Genomic DNA, 25,116 nt, shown 5'->3' with positions numbered 1-25,116 from the left:
TTTTCCAGGTTTTCCCGGTTGGTAGACACCCTGATTTCCAAGCGCATTAGGGAAAGGAGATGCGACGCTGTTTACATGTAGTGCATTAACACACGAGAACGTAGCGCCACATGGTGTCGCATAAGGGAAGTGCAGCCGACTTCCGGTGCAACTTGTTTCCGGTAGTGGGCCGAGTGCCGAGAAATAGGCAGTTTTTAGATTAGTGTACGCAACTTATAGCGTACGCTAAGCAGCGCAGGTTTTTTAGAGTTTTAGATGGCCAGCGAGATCTTCAGATCTCAGAGGCCATATGCCGTCGTTGCATCTATTTTCCGACTCTAGCGATAGGTAGCGCTGACATCTCGAATGTTTCTTTCGTTAGGCTTCGACTCGTTCGAAACGAGAAGTGATCTCGAAAACACCACAAGATTATCCATGATACTCTGTCGTTGAAGTGGCCCGAGACTAAGCGAAAGCCGTTTACACAATCATTTGCTGCGAACGAGGTGCATTTTACAAAAGCTATGCCAAATTCAATTCGAAGCGGGCAGCCGGGACTGCCGCTATGTTGGTGGCTAATTCCTTCCCATAATTACTAATGCGACGATCCTGCGTTAACATGCTCTGCGAGAATAGACTCGCGCCCATAAATCTACCCTCGCTTGGCGCATTAATGTGATGCGTCTTCCTAGCGCATTACTGCTGTTTACATGAATGTGATGCGCTAGAAAAGCGATGCGACACTGTCGCATTCATGTAAACGCGGCTAGTGATAGAGCCACAGCGGATGGACACTAAGACAGCCGAGAATGGAGAAATGACGTCGGCAGCGACAACCACTTTAGGACACGGGCACGTAGGGTCTGCGATTATGGTACTGAACGGATACACGGCCAGTTGTGCACGAGTGCAGTCGACTACAGCATGATGTTCGGAAAGGAAGTCTCCAGCCTAGGATAACATCATGCAACACACGCAGTGACATACAGCACGTCTTCAATCAAAACACAAGCGGTGCACACGGCCAAAGGCTTAAATGTGCTGTGAGCTCGCCATCAGTACTGACAGGTCAGGAACCGATATCGTCACTCTTTTCAGTTTGCAACACAGTAGGTCACTAATCACAGAAACGGCAGCTCCTGTGTAGACAAGAACTTTGGTCACGACACCATCTATAAACACTCCATTAGGGGGCAAAGTATGAGGCCTTGAAAATTTCGACAGTGCAGTTCTTGCCTCAGGAACTGCGGCTGTTAGTTTTCCCTCTGCGGAGAATTGGACCACCAAAGCATGGGGGAAATGCAGCGGCAGCGAGGTGAAGGCGACCGACATGAGCTGATGGTGGCACCACGTGAATAAGAGTCCGAAGACTCAGCGTCAACATGGCGTTCTCGTCGTTGAGGTGTATATTCAAAGCCGGGCGCGACGTGACAAATACCCTACATGGTGGCGACAGTGGTGCGCAACATGCCCAGCGATATTGCAGGCATAGCAGATGGGGCGGTTATTCAGAGTATGCCATGGGTTTTGAGAGTGTCCAGGAGGGGGGTACACTGGTACGTGAACCGGGCGCTCTGGACGTGGCGGCGAGTAGAAGTTGGTGATTGCTCTGCTTAGCGCTGGCAGCGGTCGCGCATATGAGTGAGTCACGGCTTCAGCGTGAGTGAGAGGCACTGTAACCTGCGTTGGTACCGCAGGGGATGGCAGTGCCTCGGTGACTTGTGCCTGAATGACACGACAATGTGGCAGGGGTCTCGGGAACAGATGCCACAAGGGAGAGCTGGTGGGCCACTTCCTCGAGGATTGACTGCTGAATTTGCGGCAGCAGGGCGGAATAGTCAGCTCCAGTACGTGTGGTTTCCAAGGCCGATATTTCTGCGGGTTGCAAGAGGTATGAGGCATGGAAAGGCGCTCCTTACGCAGCTCATCAAAACTTTGGCACAGTTCGATTACTCGGGTGATTGTCTGAGGGTTCTTGGCTACCAGCATATGGAAGGCGTCGTCTATGCTTTACAGGATGTGCCTTATTTTCTCGGCTTCCGCCATTGAAGCATTCACCTGCCTACAGAAGTCGATAACGTTTTCAATATAACTTGTGAAGGTCTCACCATTTTGTTGAGCTCGGCCATGCAGGCGATGTTCAGCGCGACGCTTGCGTATGGTTGGTCAACCGAAGAAAGAAGTGAGGGTTTCCTTGAAAGCCGACCAGGTCGTAAAATCGGCTTCAGGATTATTGAACCATAAGCTGGCCACACCAGACAGGTAAAACATGACGCGAGTCAGCCTTGCAGCGTCATAGCACTTTTTGTGAGCGCCACAGCATTCATACTCGAACGGCCAGTCTTCAACATCACGATGGTCAGTACTGCTGAATGTTGGAGGGTCCCGCTGACGAACCACACCAGCACACATGGCAGGCACGGGGGTGGGTACGGCTTGAGAGGTAGTGACGTCCTCAGTCATTGCAGTGGGAGATGGTAAAGTACAGCTGCGGAGCTCCAGGATGAGGAAAGGGACTACCCAGCACATCCGCCAAATGTAACAGGCGTGTACGTCTCAGCAACATGGGCATGGCACCTGGAAAAAGGCCACTAACATAAGGCAGCCACAGCCCGAAAAACTGACAGAGCGAGACACACACGAACGTCAACTTCTTTCTCTGTGCTGGCACAAAACTGGCGTCGAAGCGCTCTGGTACAATACCCACAATCATAGAGCAGGTGATGATACAGGTAGATCGAAAACTAGCAAGAAAATCCAGCCAGGACAAATAGAATTCACGAAAGCGTCGCAAAAACATGCCACAGGCACTAGCATAAGAGAAAAAGCAGAGAAAGTATACAACAGGCCAGGCCTATCGGCCATGACCCAGGCGACATAAAATGCCTAAACATAAAAAGCCCGCTTCCTAAGAGTGCTAAATATGGCAGTGGAACTGCCGCGGGTTCCGGCATAAAATGGGACAACTGTCGAAGCTGGTGATGACACAAAAATGGTCACCAGTTATTATAGCATTACAAGAAGCCGGAACAAACCCAAAATTACAGGGATACGAAACCTGCAATACTGAAGATGAAAACTGGAATGTTGCAACATTGGTGGACAAGAAAGTCACAGCAGTATGTCACAAACCCATAGAGGGAACGGACATTCTGCATATAATAACTTGACAGCGGAGGCAGCAAACAGTGCACACTCTGAACCCTTCTGCTTATTTCTTCAGGCCTTCTTGAAGCTATTGCTGGGCATCACCTCGAGATTTTCGTCACGGGGATCTTTGGCGCCTGCATCCCGAGCGCAGCTGCAGTGACAGTGCAGAAATGGATCAACATGCAACCACGTGACCCTGTCGTCCCCTCCTGGATCCGTTAAAAGGACCCCCAGACGACCACGGCAGTCACTTGGCAGCGGAGGCAGCAAACAGTGCACTCTGAACCCTTCTGCTAATTTCTTCAGGTTTGAAATTTTCCGATTCTTTTCAAAGTGCCTTGATAAGTACCTTGCTGCCTCTGCTGCCTCGTTGTGTTGACTGTTTCCTGTCCTGGTTTTGACGTTTCCATTATGACCACTGAAATTTCTGACCTGAAGTGCGAATTTTGCAAAGAATTAAGAGAGCTGAAGAACGGCATGGACTTTATAAAAAAAGAATTCGAGGCTCTAAAGAAAGAATGCAGTAAAGTGAAAAACAAGAATGTGGCAATGAAAGAAACACAACAGGTGCTAGCGCAAGAAATTGAGGCATTGAAAAAGAAAGTACAGGAAAACGTTATGAAAATTATGGCACCAAGATCAGTATTCTAGAAATAAAAATATCGAAGTGAAAGGAATTCAGCAGGAGACGACCGAGAGCCTCGTAAGCATACTTGGAAAAGTTGGCGACGTTCTCGGGGAGACGATAAAAAAGAAAGGACACAGAAGTCTGCCACCGAATTCCGGCGCGAAATTCTGACTGATCCCAACATAGTGGTGGTTTTCCAGAGCAGAACTAAACACGATGTAGTCCTTACTAAGGCCAGGAAGCACAGACTCACGATGAATGAGATCAAAATTTCTAATAACCAGTCTGTCTACATAAATGAGCACCTCTGCCCGCAGCTCAAGAAGCTGCTAGGCATGGCCATTGCTAGGAAAAAAGAAGTAAACTGGTGTTTCGCATGGGCTAGGAACGAAAAGATTTTCGCACATCAGACAGACATCACCTGTCCTGCGTATTTAGTGTGAATCAGACTTGGACAAAATGCAACGTGCCACCATCATTAGCTAAACACATTTTTGTTATTTGTTCACGTTAATCTTTTGTTTATAAATGGATACACCCGGTGACAGTGTAGTGCCAAGCGACTTTAACTACTTGATTCTTGCACTTGAATGCGCAATCTACAAAGAACAAGTGCAATGAGCTTTCTATGTTTTTAAGCAAATTCTCTCTTGAATTTAATGCGATCATGGTAACTGAGAGTTCGTACAAGCAAGAGAGTGATGTTCTTCACCTGCCTGGATATCAATAATTTTTCTTAAACAAGCCTTCCTGTCGCGGAGGCGGCATGCTGCAGTTAGTATCGAATGAGTTTTCTTGCACCTTGATTCCAGAGTTCTCTACTACAACGCCAGATTATGAAGTTTTAAGCTTACAGTACAAAAAATACGTTTTTGTGGCTGTGTATCGCCCACCTGATGAAAAGATAGATAACTTTATTACTTTCTTTGAAAGGATTTTCAGCTTCGTGTGTCTAAAAGACATGAACCTTTCTGCGGGTGGCAATTTCAATGTTAATCTTTTACAAAATACTTCGCAATCCCGAGAACTACAACTACTCCTCCACTCTTTCTACTGCAGGAATGTTATTACAGAACCTACACGTGTAAGTCATACATCTGAAACACTACTAAATCTATTCATCACAAGCTGTTCTGAAGATACCACCAAATCGGGAGCGATTGTAGCTGGTATTAGGGATCATTTGCCGATATACATATTCTGTAAGCTTTATCAGGCTCCAAAACCAGTGCGTCAGTCTCAGTCATTTGTTTTCCAGGAAATTAATTACAAAACACTAAACACTTTCTTACAAAAAATTAATAATATTGATTGGAGTTCGGTGCTTCTATGTCAGGACGCAGCTGACGCATATGATAAACTCATGCGCTCCCTTAAGGAAGCGTATGACAACTTCTTTAAATATAAAAGAGTAAAGAAGTCAACTAGAAAACGGCAACCGTGCCTTATGGATCCTAATGCCTTAGGATGATCCTTGAGAAGGATTCGCTGTATCATAAGTTTGCCAGAACAAGGAACCCTGATGTTCTTGCAGCATACCTTACAACCTGGCGAGATCAAAAATCTGGAGACTTTATTCGCACCATAGGGGGGGAAGGGGGGTTCTAGCTTTACATGGTGCACCGCACACACGGCCTAGCCAACACTAATCATACACACAAATAGCAGTAACAACACACCATGGAAGAAGGCATGCATGAAATGCAAGCGCTACATGGGTTCTGGCTTTGGTCGGCTTACTAGGCGCCGTAGTCGGCTGCTTAGTCGATGATACCGATGGCGCTAGTGCAGCCGTTGTTGGTGATGCTGATGATTACGATGTGGCTGCAGATTCCACGGTGCCGGTTTCGCAAAAAGCATTGCACGTACAGAGACAACTTTTCGGGAGATATAACACAGTGATCGTACAATCGGAAAGTTCAGTCAAAACATAGGTGTCTCCCCAGCGAATCAGGAGGTTTGGCAGGCATATTGCAGGCTTTAGGAAATACCGGAACTATCTTAAGAAATTTGTACGAAATGCTAAAAATCTGTATTACGAGAACCTATTTCAAGAGGTTAGTACTCTGAACAGTCTATTATGGCACGAAATTAAAAAGCTTTTTCATTCCGATGTCCACAATAGTGTTGACCTTAAACTAGGATAGAACGCTAAGAGGCAAAGAATTAGCAAATGTGTTTAAGGGGGACGCAGCCCTCGAAAACCGAAAAATTGCGAAAAAGCCGAGTTTTGAAAAACTATATTTTTGGCTTATGTCTCATAACTACCTGTTCTGGAATTATCAGCACCTAATTCAACCGCAAAGTATTAAAAAAAAAAAAAAAACGCTACTTTTTAGGTCACCGCGGCCCACAACACACGCACAAATGCCGAAATGAAGTCAAACTTCGTGCACATGCCATTCCCAGCCCATGCGGCCTGCCCACGCCATCTCAAAGTCGTTTTGACCGTGAATTCTCTGTCTATTTTGCCACCTTGCAAAATGGCATCGTCGGCATGGTTGAGGCGCTATTGGCATTTTCCCACGATGCGATGCGGAGTGCTGATTGGCCGGAGCAGAGCGTTGAAATCCCGTGGGCTAAAGTGCGCCTGCCATTGGCTGCTGTGTGGTAGCGACGGCGGCTGCTCCCTTTGATGCCATGCCCGCCGCGCTCGCATCGTTGTTGCCCCTTGCTCTGTCTGCCTCAACATGAGCTTGCGAGCTGCTCATTGCCTTGCGCTATCTTTTAGATTATTTTCTCAGCTTTCTTTTTTGCTAGTTCTTTGTTGCACGCGATGCCAGCAAAGCCCAAGACAGTGCAGATGTTCGGTGTGCGGGAGCGCGATATGCATCTTGTACGAGCATCGAACTTCCGATCTTCCACAGCGAGTGCGGACTGCGTAGACGCTTTTCAGCGGTGGAACCGTGCTTTCGGCTGTCGCCAGTCGAAAATCCGACACATTGAGTGTGCCTGGAGCTGCAAGAGTTAATTAAAAGCTCCGTAGAAGCCTTCTAATAAAAGAACACATGTGCTTAACTTTAAAGGCCTGTTTTCTCGGAATGGATTTTTTCGCTAGTAGTGGTGCTGGGGAAGGCGATATTGTTGCAGGAAGAAAGCAGGCCCACGAGTGTAAAGTAATGTATATTTACAACTGAGGTTAATGGCATTCAGGCAACTGCCAGACTTCGTCTTCCTCTCGTCCAATCCAACTTCTTCCTTCCCTTCACCGTAACATCACCCTCCCAGCGGAGTAGCTCTGTCCCGGTGCAAGTTATAGAGCCTCACTTAATGGGGGGGACACAGGGCTTCAGCCTGGCGTCGTGAACAACATCGCTAGTGACGTTGGGAGGCACTGAAGGCTGACCGACTGGGGCACTCTCGTACGTCACGTCGTACAGTTGGCGTAAGATCTGGTACGGACCAGAATAACGGGAAAGTAGTTTTCTCCGACAAGCCGACGCGACATGAAGCCGTCCAGGGAAGGATAAGGGAACCAGGTGAAAAGTGGTAGTCTCGGTGCCGAAGGTCGCTGTTGAGAAGCTTGCGAGACTGTGAGGCGATGACGGGCGACTTCTCGGGCCTGGGCGGCCAAGTCAATAGCATCGCGAGTGTAACCAGTGCTGGGTGATTATACTGCGGAAGGTAGCAAAGTGTCAAAGGGCAAGGTGAAGTCGCGACCATACAACAGGTAAAATGGTGAAAATCCGGCAGTGTCGCGACGGGATGAGTTGTATGCGAAAGTGATGTATGGTAAAGCGACGTCCCAGTTGCGGTGATCATCGGAAATATACATAGCCAGCATTTCAGTTAGCGTGAGGTCGAGTCGTTCGGTGAGGCCGTTCGTTTGATGGTGGTATGCGGTAGCAATCTGGTGTTCTGTAGAACAGGAGCGGAGCAGATTGTCGACGACCTTCGATGGAAAGTAGCGGCCGCGATCCGTCAGCAACTAGTGAGGGGCGCCGTGGTGCAGGGTGACGTCGTATAGTAAGAAGTCGGCGACATCTGTAGCGCAGCTGGTTGGTAGCGCTCGTGCAACGGCATATCTCGTGGCATAATCGGTTGCTACAGCAATCCATTTGTTTCCTTTGATGGAAATTGTAAAGGGGCCAAGGAGTTCTAGGCCCACACGGAAGAAGGGCTCTGTAGGGATATCGATTGGTTGCAGCAAACCAGCGGGAGGCATAGCAGGCGTCTTCCGGCGCTGACACAGGTCGCAAGAAGCGACATAACGGCGCACAGAGCGATAAATGCCGGGCCAGAAGAAGCGTCGCCGCGGGCGGTCGTATGTATGAGCGATGCCCAGATGTCCAGCAGTAGGAGCGTCGTGAAGTTGCTGGAGCATGGCTAGTCGAAGGTGCTTGGGAATGACTAGGAGGAGCTCCGGGCGGTCAGGACGAACGCTACGACGGTATAAAGTTCCATCCCACAAGGTGAACATCCGGAGGGATGGGTCATTGGGCGAGGAGCTTAGACGTTTCATAAGTGTTCGAAGAACAGAATCTTTGCGCTGCTCGTCGCCAATATGGAGGAAGCCGGAGAGGTATAGAACAGTGATGTCCGAGTCTGCATCGGTATCGTCTGGTTGATCCACGGGATCGCGGGACAGGCAGTCAGTGTCTTTATGCAGGCGCCCAGACTTCTACATAACAGAAAATGTATATTCTTGTAGACCCAAGGCCCAACGTGCAAGTCGTCCAGTTGGGTCCTTCAAAGAGGAGAGCCAGCAGAGGGCGTGATGATCGGTTACGACGCAGAAGCTCCGGCCGAAATTTCGCGACCGCCCATACGAGCACGAGACATTCTCTCTCAGTAGTGGAGTAATTTCACTCAGGTGTGGAAAGAAGGTGGCTAGCATAAGCGATGACACGGTATTGGCCCTGTTGACGCTGAGCGAGGACAGCACCGATGCCATGACCACTCGCGTCAGTTCGTACTTCAGCGGGTGCAGAAGGGTCAAAGTGTGACAGAATTGGGGGAGTTGGGGACAGAATTGAGGCTCTTCCTCAGGCATATACATGCATTGCCTAATTAGACCTCAATAACTCTGGAACTAATAAACACATCTCCATGAAACTTTGCAGTTCCTCATAGTTCGGTGGTGTGAACGTTGTGGATATCTTAAAAAATAAAAAAGTTCGGTCTCCGGGGTAGCCTCCCCCCCTACCGATTATTTCACCAGTCTGGAAAAAAGTACTCACGACACAGCAGTAACATAGTATTTGGGCCCACAGAACACGCATACAGTTTTTCTTAAACCTACAGATCCACATGAAGTTTACACAATATTCATGTCATTAATAAAATTGTAAATGCCGTGATTTGAACGGGCCTCAAATAAGACCTATTAAGTTTGTGTTTGATCCCTTGCTCCCAGTACTTACTCATATTTTTAACCTATCGCTGTCAACTGGAATTTTTCCTGAAAAAAATGCAACGCGTGAAATTTAGTCTTATTCAAGTCCGGTGACAAAGATATGCTCTTAAACCTACAGATCCACATGAAGTTTACACAATATTCATGTCATTAATAAAATTGTAAATGCCGTGATTTGAACGGGCCTCAAATAAGACCTATTAAGTTTGTGTTTGATCCCTTGCTCCCAGTACTTACTCATATTTTTAACCTATCGCTGTCAACTGGAATTTTTCCTGAAAAAAATGCAACGCGTGAAATTTAGTCTTATTCAAGTCCGGTGACAAAGATATGCTGTTGAATTACAGGCCAGTCTCAGTACTGCCTCTCCTATCCAAGGGAGAAGAAAACGTTATTTGTAAAAGACAAAAGTCATTTCGTGAAGAACATTCCATCATATCAAATAAACAATTTGGATTCTGTGCGGGAATGTCAACTGAATTGGCTCTGCTAACCCAAAAAAGAGTTCATATTAAATGGTTTTGAAAATACGAAACTAACGCTAGGAATTTTCGTGGACTACTCTAATGCATTTGATAGGCTAAATCATCAGACTTTGCTTACTAAACTAGAGCGTTATGGGTTTCGGGGCATTTCTCTCAAACTCTTACAATATTATCTTAACCACAGAAAACAACTCGTTTCGATTTCATCAGAAGACTCACGTCTCCGGGAAATTACACAGAGCGTTCTCCAAGGAAGTATACTAGGGCCAGTAATTTTTAATACATATGTTAACAACATTGTCAAGGTATCTAATGACGCGAGCTTCATCATTTATGCGGATAACACCAGCCTATTTTTTCAGTCTCGTAATATCGGCGATCTTTCATTGTTGGCAAATATCACACTGAGACAATTGGCCGAATGGAGCAAGTTTAACACTCTCAAATTAAAAACAAAAGCTGTTATTTTTGCACCTCCACAAAAACATCCTAAACATCATGATGCCTAAACACGTACCATGTCCGGTGTGTCATCATCACCAAGGCCACCCATGGAGCGCATCATCTCCTCGAAATCACCCCCACCTGCACCCAGCTCGTCACCAGAGTCGTCCTCATCGACCCATTTATTGAAGTCCACTTTCAGCCAGTGATGCTTGACATCATCCTGGAGCAGCCGCTTCCAGAAGGGACCTTCTTCTGCCTTGGCCAGCACGAATTCGGCTCCCCGCGGCCGCACCACATAACGGCTGTCCTCTGGCTGCAAAAAAAGCGGGGCACCACTCTTGTAACAGCACCAGCTGGACATGACCCCCCCCGCACAAAAGAAGCACAAAGAGAAATAATTATTGCAGCAGTAATTACATGGACTCTCCAGGTGCACTTATGCTGGCATTGCCGTGATGTTCCGTAGAAAGTCTAAGGATGATATCATCTAAGCGCACCACATGTTGTATACTGCGACGATATTGCTGCTGTATGCTGTAAGCAGGCAGTCTTCCTTTTAGTGTGAGGTACGGGGGGGGAAGGGGGGTAAAGCAAGTTGTACTCCGGCAGCTGCTTACCGCACGGCCGCTTGGGTGCCATATCTTGAAAGTGATCTGTGATGTGGAAAAAGTGCACACAGTGCCGGTAGCTTTGTATGCACTGTGCTTTCGATGCTTAGTTTGCATTGAAGCAAAAGACAGCACGAAGGTCAATTCACTCGCTGCTGCTACCATGCTTCCTCACTCCCACATTTTGATACGAACTTCCCATGGTCATCGAGCAAGATGTGTGCATGCTTACCTGTACATGCGTGACACCGTGCTTCCTAATTTAGTAAGCAAATGTTTACAATTTTACACGACCGATAAAGCTACACACTATCCTTACTTCGCACAGCTGTCTACTAATTTGCTATCGGAACCGATGCTTCACCTCTTTAATGAAACAGCACCTTTGTTTTTCCTTTTCTTTTTGTTTTACGTTGGACATTTCAGCACTCACTCTTTGCAATAACGTTTACACATCACAACCAAAGTTTCGAAAGTGGGGCATTTCGGATATTACGGACTTCGGATAAGATGCCCATTTTTTGATGGATTAGCAGGGTTCGTTGTAACGAGAGTCAACTGCATATCAGAGTTGGAGGTCACACAGAATTTGGTCAGCAAGGACATAAGGAATAAAACTGACGTCACAGATACACGCATGTAAACTTGTGCAGATGAAAATGGAGCTGGCAAACACACGAGGCATATACTGTGCTTGCTATGTTGTCACAGAGGAGGCTGCTGATGAAAGAATGTGTGGCTGCTGCACAATTCAAATGCGTGCACTTTGCACCCAGATCAAGCTGCACCATTTCCTACGCAGCTGCATGTTTAACAAACATGACCACAATGCCGATTTGTTAAGATATCGCCTATTACATTGTGCCATACATAGGCTGGCCACTTTGCTAGGCCATGTGCTTGGCATACACCGACAGCATAGCCATGTGTAGCTGGGCTTTTGGACCTATATATATATATATATATATATATATATATATATATATATATATACTCAGTTTCAACAAGCGTAAGATAGCTGACATAAGGACATATAATATGGATAGGATTGAGCATGCTCTCAGGAATGGAGGAAGCCTAGAAGCAGTGAAGAAACTAGGAATAGGCAACAATCAGATGTATGTGTTAAGAGGAAGCTTTAGCTCGGGTGCTCCTATCTAAATACATGTAAAAGCAGAATTTGTTTTTCTCGGCAACCACTTCACGAAATTTGACGAGGTTTGTTGCATTTAAAAGAAAAACTTAAAATCTCGTGACTGCTGGTTTCGGATTTTTGATTTAGGTCGTCAATATTTTATTAAAAATTCGAAGAAATCGAAAATTTTCAAAAACAAAACTATCAAGTTTACAACTTGAACTCAGCAACAAAAATTTATAATACAATTCAGTGAACTGCATCTAATAGTACATCTAAAGCGGACAAAATTGATAGGTTACACATGAATGTCAAAAAATGTAATAAAATGGAAATATAGGTTTTGCAGAACCCTTGTAAACAACGTAACAAATTCACGTAAGATATAAAATGATGTATTGGATTTGTCCGCTTTCAATGATCTGATGGATCTCGTTTACAGAACCGCAATATCTGCTCTTGATGCAGAGTTATGAATTTGCAAACTTTGTGCTTCTATTTTTTTCAAACTTTCGAATTTTTGAAAATCTTTTTAACAAAATTCAGGACCTAAAAAAAGAAATTCCGCAACCAACAGTCACTAGAATTTCACTTTCCCTCTCAAATGCAACAAAGTTCATTAAGATCGGTCCAGGGGTTATCAGAAAAAAGTTTTGCGTTCTTACATGTATTAGAATAGGCCGCGTCAGAGTTGGGCCCGAGCTAAAGCTTCCTCTTAAGAGACAAAGCAGGCAATATTGTGACTCACTGATGAAGATGTTTTAATCATCGTCGGAAGAAGACGATGTTCTGGTCTTCGCGTGCTGTCTACCATGTTGTCAGCTGCTATAATTATTGCAAATATTCTGTAAATACACATCTAGACCGTTTTTAACCCCGTAACATTTTTGGTGGAGGTTGCGGGATCATTATCAAGACGGATTTACACAGTGGGCGCTCCTTGGCTGCATCTACAATGTGTTGCAATCGGACCGCTGACACCAGTTGTTGCAGCTGGGTCGCAAGCCCCAAGGGTAGCGTTGGCCTGGCGGCCTGGGGCACAACTGGAAGCATCCGAAGGTCCTGGCAAAGTATGAGTCGACTGCTAACAGAACAACTTGTTTATTCTAGCATCGCAAAAGAGCGGGCGGTCAGGTCAACCGAAGTGGAGAGACGGGAGAGCACGCTACTCAACGGAAGAATTCGGAGCCTCTCTCTTGGCGTCCGGGGGCAGCTGCTTTTATACTCTCGCAGTTGAGGGCAAGAAGGAACGCCTCGATAGAGGCGCATGTGACGGGGCACGGACACGCTGAGAGACAGGTTGAGACAAGTGTAGTGACGCATCCGCCGGGCCGGCGCCGGTCAGACCTTCTCGCTTCACACTTGGGGAGCTCCTCTCCCCGGCTGCCGCGCTTTGACAAGCGTGGGCACCAACATGCACACACACACACACACACACGCACACTTGAAGACACGTGGCATTGAAACATGCCTGGACGCGCTTGGCGGGGAGGCGTATCGGCGGCGCTGAACGGGCCAAAATGTCCGCCGCTTTGAACGAAGCCCCGGCGTCCGTTGCATCCGCGCCGGCTATACCGCGCGTCGTAGGCGAAACGTAACAAATGCTAGCTCAAGGCGAGGATGCTTCGGGCCCGTCGGCACCCACGCCCACCGTCATTCTAGCACAACTCCGCGACCCAGGAACCTTTTCTGGCCCCGACGACACTGATGTTGAAGACTGGCTTCAACTATATGAGCGGGTGAGTGCCAGCGACCACTGAGACCAGACCATCATTCCTGCGAATCTGATATTTTACCTCGTGGGCACAGCATGCGTCTGGTTTCATACCCACGAGGAAGAACTTACCAGCTGGGACATTTGCAAACAAACCCAAAGATTTGTTTGGCAAGCCTGTTGGATGTCAGCGTGCCGCCCAAAAAGACCTCGCTTCGGATGTCCAGATGTGCACTCAATCCTATCTCACGTACATGCAGGACGTGCTCACTCTGTGCCGCAAAGTGGATCCGAAGATGTCCGAACCTGATAAGGTTGCACATGTCATCAAGGGCATAGAAGATGATGCCTTCCATCTCCTTGACCTCAATAATTCTTCCACCGTGCAAGCCATCATTACCAAATGCCGGCGGTTTGAAGAAGCCAAGAGTCGCCGCATTGCACAGCCATTTCCCTGCCTTCCCAACATGGTTGCTACGTCCACCTGCGAAGACCTCCGCAGTACGCCCACACCCAATCGCTCCGATGACACCCTCCATGTCATCCGACGTGAAATAGAAGCCGCATCTCCTCTCACGACCCCAACCCATGGCCCCAACAATTGCCAGGCGACCGGCTCATTGATACAGTCCGTCGTGCGCCAAGAATTGGCCAACGTTGGCTTGACCAACGTCTGCTCAGTTAATCGGCCTGACTACCCTCCGTCCAGCACTGTCATACACACCCACAGCCTGAATGCCCCAACGCAGTATGGCAACCCGGCCGAATGGCGTACTCCAGATGACAGGCCTATATGCTTCACCTGTGGCCGTATCGGCCATATTTGACATCACTGCCGGTCTTCGTGAAATTCGACTCCCTGGTCCTACCACCCATCCCACGGCCCTCATGCTGCTCCTCGGTTTGCCCCGCAAACGCAGCCAGCAAATTTTGGCGACACTTCTCGTACTACCTGCCCTAGCTGTTCTCCTTCACCATGTTGCCGCTTCTCCCCATCGCCCCCGTCTCGTCGATCACTGTCCCCTAGCTCCTTCCGGAAAACTAACGGGTGCAGCCCCTGGAGGTGATGCTGCCAAACCAACCCGACGCAAAAATCCTCTTTTGACCTTGCCCACACATTGGAACCTCATTAACGTGAACGTGGATGGTGTACCTGTTACGGCTCTGATTGACACTGGCGTGCACGTATCTGTGATGAATGCTCAGCTTCGGAATCATCTCAATAAAGTCCTCACTCCTGCCCCTTTGCCTGTGGTCCAAGTCGCCGACAATGGGACACCAGCCGTTATTGGCATTTGTCCGGCTCGCATGAGTGTCGCCGGACATAGTACTTTTGTTTTATGTACTAGAGCACTGCCCTCACGACCTCATCATGGGCCTTGACTTTCTGCCTACACATTCCGCTTTGATAGACTGCACATTGATAGACTTTGATAGACTGTTCTGCTGGTGTTGTGCAACTCGCTCTACCTGCTGCTATTGACCCTCCCGATAGCGCTCGGATACGGCTATGTTCCACAGAGCATATTTGTCTCTCACCGTGCCATTACCTACATAGGTGTCTCCTCCGTTCCACCTGTACCAGACGGTGACTACATCGTATCTCCTAATCCAGATGTCCTGCTCTCGCATAACGTCGCTTTCCCTCACACTGTCGTTACCATTTTGGACAACACGTCCAGCCTTCCACTTCTGAACTTTGGACTCTGTACACAAGTACTCCCGCGTGGAATATCCCTGGCACAAATAATGCCAGCCAGAGACTACCACATTTCGACTAACTTGTGAGCTAATCGTGTTCAACTCTTGCTTCGCCCTGTCCCTTCAGACTTGAATGCCCTAACAAAAATGATTGCTCCTGAACTTCTTCTCCAGCGTGCTCAAGAACTACGTTGCCTCCTTGCCTCATACTGGGACATATTCGATAGAGTTACTGTATATGCTACCAAAGGTAGCAGAGTTGCGCGTAGGTCCGCCATCTTGCCTGGGAAGCAACCAAATCTATGTGGCGAAGCCGCACTCTGTTTTTGCAGGCGACATGCCTACCGTATCGTCGATCGACCGTGGACGCTTTTGCATCGCTTGTGGACTGCTGTTCCGCCTAATCGCAAACATCGCAAACAAAGTGCATCAAAACAGCTGACTGAATAAGATCGTCAAGAAAAAGACGCCGAGATCGGTCCCCACCGAAGCTTAAGCCAAGCGTATCCGCCGAGTCCGTCTGCACGCTCTCAGCGCGTCTAGGCTTAGTAATCAAGAAGTCTAACAAGGATAAATCACCATATTTCAGCTTTCGCATCAATGTTCTTAAATGAACAATTTTTTCATCTTTACATTGCCAGCACAAGTAGCCATGAGCGCCAATGTGACTCGTCATAAACACGGGTATATATGTGCTGTCGCCGAAGGCTCACAGCCCTAGCCTGCGCTTCTCTGATGAAGATATATGAATAGAAAGACGTGTCAACTGAAAGGCATCACTGAACTAAGAAAACGATGCATATCCTTCGCGTGAAGAACAAGAAACGGCTATCAAAATCGGTAGTAACAGCCCATATTTAGGACTTTTTTCGAAGTTAAAATGCCAATCGCAAGTGAAAATCTGTGTTGCGGCACTTCCAAGCATGCTACTGAATATGGACAGCAAAATTTTCTTTGTGGTATAGGCGTGCGTTTTAGTTGCTGGGCGTCAGTGCATCTATAACTGCTTCTCGGTCCTTGACGTGGAAAATTATGCGCCGCCGTTCGGCTCCAGGCGTGGCGTAGTGGTAACAGGTCTCCTCGATTTGGCTGCACTTTTTGCACTAGTTCAGAAAAGTGTCGTGCCAGTGCAGCGCCAGTTCTTCAAGTGTAAGTGTAGCGCGACACTAGGGCTCTCAGTGCAGCGGTCAAATCGAGGACAAAAGTGCAAGAACATACAGGCCTTCGTCTGCTGCGACTGGGCGACTGTGGCTTTTCTTTTGTTGGTGTGTGCCGCGAGCTTAAACGTGTGCGCAATGGCCTTTTTGGTCCTGTGGAAAGAATGTATGTATTAGTACCTAGAAATTAGTTCAACTTCGGCATCATTATTCAGAAAGCATGACCGAGCGCGGTTTCCACACATTTCTGAATCATATATGGCACAACGTTTCAAACGACTGACCGATGTGGTTTTTAACGTCGAGGTAGCGGTAAGCTCGTGAAAATTAATACAAACGACTGTGACCTGAGCGAAAATCCTGGCCTTCAGTGCACTTAGCAGTAGCTGAACCCGGAAAGCGCCCTTAACAAGATGCTGCGTACACATTCTGAAGAAAACTGGCATCCGTGCTGCGTTACTAATAACAGGCGCCGTCGATGCCTTCTACCAACACCCGCATGGCCACGGAGGCGCATGTGTCGTCTGCTATCAAAAGCCTTGCACTAGGTGCACGAGAAAAGAACTTGCTGAGAATCTAGTGCCGAAGTGTACATGAACTCGTGCAGCACGACGTCAAATCGAGTGCCGAAGTGCAGGTGGCGCTAGCTGCACTGGCAAATCGAGTGCTAGAGTGCTGCACTCCCTGAACTAGTGCAGAAAGTGCAGCCAAATCGAGGAGACCGAAAGTACCGGGCTTGGCATTTGTAGGTCCGACGATCGAATCCTGGTCTAAGCTTGTCTATTTTTACGTTTTTTCTTTTTTTATTGCACCAAAACGCTCTCTGTTGCTTTCTGTTCTCAAAAAAATATATATACGGTGTCCAGGCACCGCATATTTAAGGCACTAGAGCTGTTTTTCGCACCAGTACACCACGCCTGCCCAGCGCGCAGCACTGGGTTTTGCAATAGGCATACCTGCTCATGTGCCAAAGCTCTCAACGTGTTGGCAGTCTTAAATATTACTGGTGAATCAATGACCAACCATTAGTATTTCGACTCTGGTACCCCATTAAATTTGCTGTAGAAATGTACCCACCTACTAGCAGGCACTGGATATCAGCCACATCTGCAAGTGCCACTTCATTATGTGCCTTTTCACTGCAGGGATTCCAAAAGTAACCTTTTGTGGGAGTGTAGTGAAAGTTTTTCTCTCACAGGATTTACATAGCTACATTATGTGTAATAATGCAAAATACAGTTAGGCCCTTACCGCACGGTAAATAATGATATTAATTCCTCTTGCATCCTGCTTCACATAAGCAGTAGTAGATGAAATATCTTTACTTAGTAGTGTAACCTCTTTTATCTTCAGAAACAACAACCCAAGCAGTGCATTATCATGAAAATGTGAGCTGGCTTTTTTTATGACAGTTCTGTGAAAGCAGTGTGGTGCATGGGATTGAATGGGATCGAATAAAAAGCTCTTCCGCTTTCAGAGCGATTCGTGCAGTCGGGAGCAGAGCACCCGGACATTATATCATTCAGATGTGACTGCGAGGACACTGCGATGAACCAACTGCGAGATGCGCAGTGCACATTATGTTGTTGCTCAACAGCTAGCGAGCACGCGAACAGCGAACGCCAAGATTGGCCGGATTCGCTTTAAATTTGACTGGCGAAAACTTGTGTCAATCCAGTTCGCTGCAGCAGCGGCGGCGGGAAATAGAAAAATTAGCCCGGGCATCTGCTTCTCCGCAATGCACGGTAGCTTGACTACCACGTGATGACGTTCCGCCAATACAGGCGCTAGCGGCGTGATAAAACAGACGCACAACTCTACTACCTTCTCTCTGTCGTAAACATTCTGCCGTAAAACATTGAATAAGCACCGGTGATGCGAGCCCGATCCTTCGGTGACCCTACCGCGTCTCGCCTACTGAGCGACAACACAAAGTTGACAAGATGCTTTCACGGGACATCATCGAACCTTCTTGCAGCCCATGGGCATCCTCTGTTGTACTAGTTAAAAAGAAGAACAGTTGGCAATTTTGCGTCGATTATCGACACCTCAACAAAGTAACAAAGAAAGATGTCTCTCCTGTTACGATTGGGGGTTCAACCCCATCGCTCGTGATCTGTTGTCAAGATTGGAGGCAGGCAAGAATTAGAAGGTAGCTGGCCCATGCAGTCGTCCAACCTATCCACACTGAGGAAGTTGATGAAGCGAAGGACTGCTTCTCATCGCGAATGAGGAATATGGGTTTATTTACAGTATTTATATCAGTCTAACATGACTGTTTGAGAAAGTACATCAGTCTAACATGACTGCTTGAGAGAGAGTGTGCTGAGCAGCCGCACAACAGCGGTTTTTAAACACTCGGTCCTCTCCCGATACAAGGTGATCTAAACGTTCGTTTAGTCATCGCAAACTAGCCGCCTCTCTGTGGCACGGTTTACACACACACACACACGCATACACACAGGTGCGAAGGTCCGGAGCCAACGTCAGAGGGGGCCCGTAGACCGCTTGAGCCATTCCGGGTAGCGCATTGTCTTGAGTCTTCGCCGGTGCGTGGGCAGCAGCGCAAAACGGCGTTCCCGCGGCAACTCGCGCACCCGTAGCGGATCAGGTCCGCGTTGGGGAGTTTGGGAACAATAGTTGGCCCGCCGAACTCATTCAGTCACAATGGCGATGAGGCTAGAGGTTGGCGGCGGTTTCAGCACGAGGCCTGCTTCATCGAATGCATTCTAGCTGAAGCGACGGAGAATGGGGGATGCGCGTCTTGTTCCCCGACACAAAGTCGATTTAGTCACGCTGTGGCTAGAGGTTGGCGGCGATGCTCCCGAGATGTTGCTTCCATAGTCGCAACTGGGTGGCAAACTTGCACTGCAGCTGGCCGTTCTTAACAATCCGCTACCATGCATTGACGATGCCCTGGATTGCCTGCATGAAGGTAAATATTTTTCATCCATCGACCTTCGCTCTGGCTAGTGGCAAATTGCCGTCGATGACATGGACTGTGAGAAGACAGCTTTTATTACTCCCAATGGCCTGTATCAGTTCAAAGTGATGCCTTTCGGTTTATGTAATGTCCCGGCCACATTTGAATGAATGACGGATGCCATCCTACACGGTTTCAAGTGGTCCATCTGCCTCTGTTACCTGGACGACGTGATCGTTTTTTCTGCAACTTTTGCGACACACCTCGAGCGCCTGTCGACGATCCTATCTGTTTTCCGTCAGGCGGGGCTCCAACTAAATTTGTCCAAGTGCCACTTTGGTCGTCGTGAAGTTTCTGTGCTTTCTGCGCCAGCCGCCTTCTTTCCTCTGCTGAGCGCAATTATTCCATCACTGAACGCGAGTGTCTGGCTCTCGTTCGGGCAGTGGGTAAATTCCGCCCTTATTTGTACGGCCGCCAATTCAGTCATCACTGATCACCATGCTCTGTATTGGCTTTCATCCCTCAAAGATCCTTAAGGGTGCCTTGGCCGCTGGGCTCTGCGCCTCGAAGAATACAACTATTCCGTTGCATACAAGACCGGCCGGTTACATCAAGATGCGGACTGCTTGTCGCGCCATCTTGTCGACCCTCCCGACGTTTCTGTGGCCGGCATACCTGTCACCGTTCTCTCTCTGGCTGCTTTTCGCGACATTGGAGCCGAACAACGTTAGGACGCCTCCTTGCAACACCTTACTCAACGGCTCACTTCAACGACACCCGATCCTTTCCTTCGCATGTTTGAACTTCAAGATGGTATATTGTACCGCTCTAAGATGCACCCAGATGGCTCTGCCCGACTCTTCGTTGTGCCTGAGCATCTGCGTCAAACTGTTCTCGCTCAGCTTCATGATGTACCGACTGCAGGTCACCTTGGCGTGTTACGGACTTATGACCACGTTCGTCGGCGCTTCTTTTGACCTGGTCTATACCGTGACGTCTGCCGTTATGTCGCTGCGCGCGATCTTTGTCAACGACGCAAAAAGCCGACCACACTTCCTGCTGGTCGCCTTCAACCACTTGACGTTCCATCAGAACCATTCTTCCGTGTACGTGTTGATCTTTTAGGCCCTTTTCCTACGTCTGCTTCAGGAAACAAGTGGATTGCTCTAACAACAGACTACGCCACCCGATATGCAATCACACGAGCTCTTCCGACAAGCTGTGCAACCGATGTTGCCGACTTTCTCCTAGAAAACGTCATTCTTCACCACGGCGCCCCTCGACAGCTCCTCAGTGATTGAGGCCACTACTTTCTTTCTAAAATTGTCAATGACTTTCTACACTCGTGCGCGACTAAACACAAACTTGCTACTGGTTACCATCCACAAACGAATGGTCTAACCGAGCGGCTTAACCGCACCCTTACTGACATGCTGTCCATGTACGAGACGTCTCCGATGACCATCGCGACTGGGACGTTGCACCGCCGTTCATTACTTTTGCCTATAATTCGTCTTGCCATGATACCGCAGGCTTCTCTCCACTCTTCCTCTTGTTTGGCCGCGACCCTACGTTACCTTTTGACACAGTTCTGCCTGCTAGTCTGAATTCCGCATCCGAGTACGCCCGTGAAGCCATCCTCAAAGCACAAGAAGCACGCCATATTGCTCGACGGCGACTTGTGGAGTCACAGGACAATCAGCGGCACTTATATGACGGCTGCCATCGTGACATACATTACACACAGGGAGGCGTGGTTCTGCTTTGGTCGACATCGTGACGCGTTGGCCCCTTGGATAAGTTACTTTACACTACTCCGGCCCTTACCGTGTCTTGTGTGAAGTAACTGACATCACGTACGAAATCGCCCCTCTTGAGCCAACCATGGCTAAGCATCGCTACGACGTGGTCCACGTCGCACGTCTTAAGTTATATCACTCGCCCACCTCCTAACCAGCACTGAGCCGGTACTCCAGCCGCCAGGGGTTACGTGACACGCTGACGAAGATGATGTTTTAGTCATCGTTGGAAGAAGACAATGTTCTGGTCTTCGCGCGCTGTCTACCATCTTGTCAGCTGCTATAATTATTGTAGATATTATGTAAATACACGTCTGACTGTTTTTAACACCGTAACAATATCATTACTAATATGGATAAAATAATTCAAGTGGCTGAGGAGTTCTATAGAGATTTGTACTGTACCAGTGGCACCCACAACATATTTGTTGAAGGATAGTGGGCAGATTGTTCTAGAAAAACTGGCCACCCTGTATACGCAATGCCTATGACCTCGAGCGTACCGGAATCCTAGAAGAATGCCAACATAATCTCAATCCATGAGAAAGGGGACGCCAAAGACTTAAATTATAGACTGATCAGCTTACAGTCTTTTGCCTACAAAATATTTGCTAAGGCAATTGCAAAGAGAATCAGGAACACCTTAGACTATTGTCAACCAAAGGACCAGGCATTCAGAGACCTGGATTGGGAAGAATTGGGGATAAGAGTTAATGGAGAATACCTTAGTAACTTGCGATTCGCTGATGATATTAAAAAATTAAATTAGGGGGTTTTATGTGCTAAAACCACTTTCCAATTATGAGGCACGCCGTAGTGGAGGATTCCGGAAATTTCTACCACCTGGGGTTCTTTAACGTGCACCTAAAAATAAGTACACATGTACTTTCGCATTTCGCCCATATCGAAATGCAGCCGCCGTGGCCGGGATTAGATCCCGCGACCTTGTGCTCAGCAGCCTAACACCATAGCCACTGAGCAACCACGGTGAATCCACTGGTGATATTGAATGAATGTTTGATGTTTAGTGGCACAAGGGCCAGGTATGACCAAAGAGCGCCATACAAGTGTTAATGAGATAGCAGTGGATTGATGGGTTCTTTTAAGTTAATGTGATGTGGCTGTATAGGAGCCTAAAAGGGCGAACGTAAATTGCATGAAATCTATGTGTAATAAAATTATGGTAATGACTATTGACGTGTGCTATGAACATTAAAATGCATGGAGAAAGAATGATGCAATACATAAAATATGTGATTGTCTAGAAATATAAAATTGTCTAGAGCACTACTGCCTCACCGGGGCCCTTGGAAGCCAAGGGAACCCAAGGATGCAATACGAAATTAATGGGCTTGTAACGTGTAGCACATCTTTCAAGAAAGCGAGGACTGCTCTGGTCTTGAAGGGAAGCTGAAACACTTCTCGAAAAAAATGAGTTCTCTGTGGCATTCTACATTTTTGAGTCCCCTGAACACTAATATCTGGTTCAAAAAGGGCGGAAACAAACGAAAGCGGCTGTTTTTTCAAGAGAACGCGCACCAGCGCCTCAGGGCATCGCGCGAACGCCGCTGTTGCCCGTGATTGGTCGGGGCCGCTGTGACGTCATTCGCGGCAGCCGCCGGTCGTCGCCGCCATTTCAGAGTGTAGCACGCTGTTCTGTTCTGGCTTCATAGCAGAGTTGTAAGCATTATGGAACGTTCTCGCTGTCTCGGACAGCTGGTATTTTCGCCGTACATGTTCGAACCGACGATGTTGAGTGTGCCAACAGCGAGAGCGATGTGTGCACCTTCTCGCGCATTGGAAATTTTAGCTGGTACGTATGTTTTATTTTCATGTAGCTGCACATTCCAATGACGGGAGAAAAAATGTGCTAAAGTGTCACTGGGAACTTGCTGCTGGAAGAATGCCGAAGCACTAACTTCTCATTAGATTGTAAACACGGGTGCAATTCCGCGATGTCAAGCACCTTGCCTCTGCTTGTCTAAAGTCCCGCGTTTTTTTTTAGTGTTGATACACGGTCGCGAACATAAGTGCCGCGTTTCAAAGCGCACACATGCAGTGCTGCGAGGTACAGTCATGGAAGTTGCTTATCATACGCATCCAGAGATGGCCAGAGGTATTATATGTGCAATATTCATACTATGGTTCGACGCCTTTGCGATTGTGGCTCGATCAAGAATCGGTATGTGTGCTCCATGCTAGTGTTGACAAAGATATTAGGCAGTTTTAGCACCGCCCTGTGGTAAACACGATAACTGCAACCGTATGTTGAACGTCACTAGGCAAGCCTATACTCCATTTCATACCTCAGGTGCAACGCAGTGGAAGCTTAGCATGAAGTCCGGTCACCAAAATTTATTACTGCGCGGGTTTCCATCTATGCTTCGCAGCGTGCCAGTGGCGTTTGCTTGCGCGAGCATGCACGTGAAGCTGCCGCGACGGGCTGCAATTAAAAAACGTCGAAAAGAAAATTGATTTAAAAGAATGTGTTAGCAGCCGTATAAGTACACGGATTGTTTCTAAGGGTAAATTCTTTTTCATTCATTTCATATTTTTTCATTTCATTCATTTTTCATTCATTTCATTTATTTTTTCATTTCATACGGAAAATTTTCTAAAAAATCGGGTCAAGAAACACCGAACTTTTTCTAAGTGCGAATGCAGCCACTGCAAGAAGTATCTCAAGCCTCCACAGCGTTGCACCTGATGTATGAAACGGAGTAGCAACGCTAGCAACAACGCGTTTCCGCATTTGTCGTAAGGCTATCCGGCTATCACGGAAGTGGTCCGAGCACAGCACAGTTGATTTCGTCGTCACGAACTTATCTCTCCTCACGGCACGGACCCACTGCGCTGCAAGCTTCTTGTCCTTCGGAAACCTGTGAAATACCACGTCGTCTCGCCCGCCTGTGTTCGCGCAGCCGAATGCTGCACAGAACGAGGGCATGTTGGGCGCCCTTGGCTGTAGGCACTCACGCAGCACAGAAGGAAAGAACAGCACAATGCGTTGGCGGGCTAGTTGGTGCGAATCCATGAGTACTTTGTTAAGCGCAAAAAGACAGACACACAGTTGAGACAAGACAGACAGTTGAGAGTAGCGCCTTGTCCTGTCGTCTTTCTTGTGTCTGTCTTTTTGCGCTTAACAAAGTACTCAAGGAAAGAACAGTTTACAAAAATTGCAAAAGAAAACAAACGTGAGTGGCGGCGGCGCCAGATCTCTCGTAGCGTCGTTAAGTAAAGTGCAGGATGGAAAGAGGCATGCCAGCACATGCCAGCACGCCGGTCCAGCAGCTCGGTCCCCGCGAATGACGTCACTCTCGCCGGTTCTCTCCTTTGGCAACCACCTCACCCGGCGCTCCGGGAAGCGATGGGGGCGTGACAGTGGGGTGATTTAGAAACAGATTTCCGCCCATTATATTAACAAAATGAAGAAAAAAATTTCGGAACCCTAAATTATTAGGTCTGTTCATCCCAATCCCAGGAATTCATGGAAATTGAAAACCGTTTCAGCTTCCCTTTAAAAAGCGGTTCTTCACTAAGAAACATGGCCGGATGCAGAGGGACGCGACGGCTGTATGCAAAACGAAAATGTTTCCTCCTGTCTCTTTCGGCTTCCCGGCAGTCCAGGAAGACGTGGAGGACGGTTATCCTGTCGCCACATCTACCACAGGTTGGAGGCTCGTTACCCGTCAGGAGAAAGTTATGAGTGCCAAATGTGTGTCCTATATTTAGTCTAGTGAACAGGACGTCTGCTCTTCGTGTATTCGTAGTTGGGTGCCAGAAACCTAACGTAGGCTTAATTAGGTGAAGGTTATTACTTGTTTCTGCGTCCCACAAGCGTTGCCAGTGGTTTCGCAGTTTGTTTCTTAGAAAAGGCTTCATGTCTGTGGCAGGGACTGCAGCAGAAAGAGTACCCTGCGATGCCATTAATTTTGCCATCTCGTCGGCAAGCACATTTCCCTCGATTCCTCTATGGCCAGGAACCCAGCATATTACTACATGTCTATGTGATAAGTAGATGTTACATAAGTGTG

The 25,116-nt window shown here is 47.8% G+C and overlaps 1 protein-coding gene across 1 annotated transcript in view; it reads right to left on the bottom strand.

Annotated features, from left to right (window-relative positions):
* The window catches only part of p23 (cytosolic prostaglandin E synthase), a 71,804-nt gene that overhangs the window by 20,217 nt on the left and 26,471 nt on the right, over positions 1-25,116 (bottom strand). Inside the window, exon 3 of the mRNA XM_075679575.1 lies at positions 10,116-10,358. Coding sequence (XP_075535690.1) covers positions 10,116-10,358 — 243 coding nt within the window. The remainder of the gene's footprint in view (positions 1-10,115; positions 10,359-25,116) is intronic.

The sequence above is a fragment of the Dermacentor variabilis genome, chromosome 2 (assembly GCF_050947875.1).
Source record: "Dermacentor variabilis isolate Ectoservices chromosome 2, ASM5094787v1, whole genome shotgun sequence".
Taxonomy (NCBI): domain Eukaryota; kingdom Metazoa; phylum Arthropoda; class Arachnida; order Ixodida; family Ixodidae; genus Dermacentor; species Dermacentor variabilis.
This window is presented reverse-complemented; position numbering and strand designations above follow the sequence as displayed.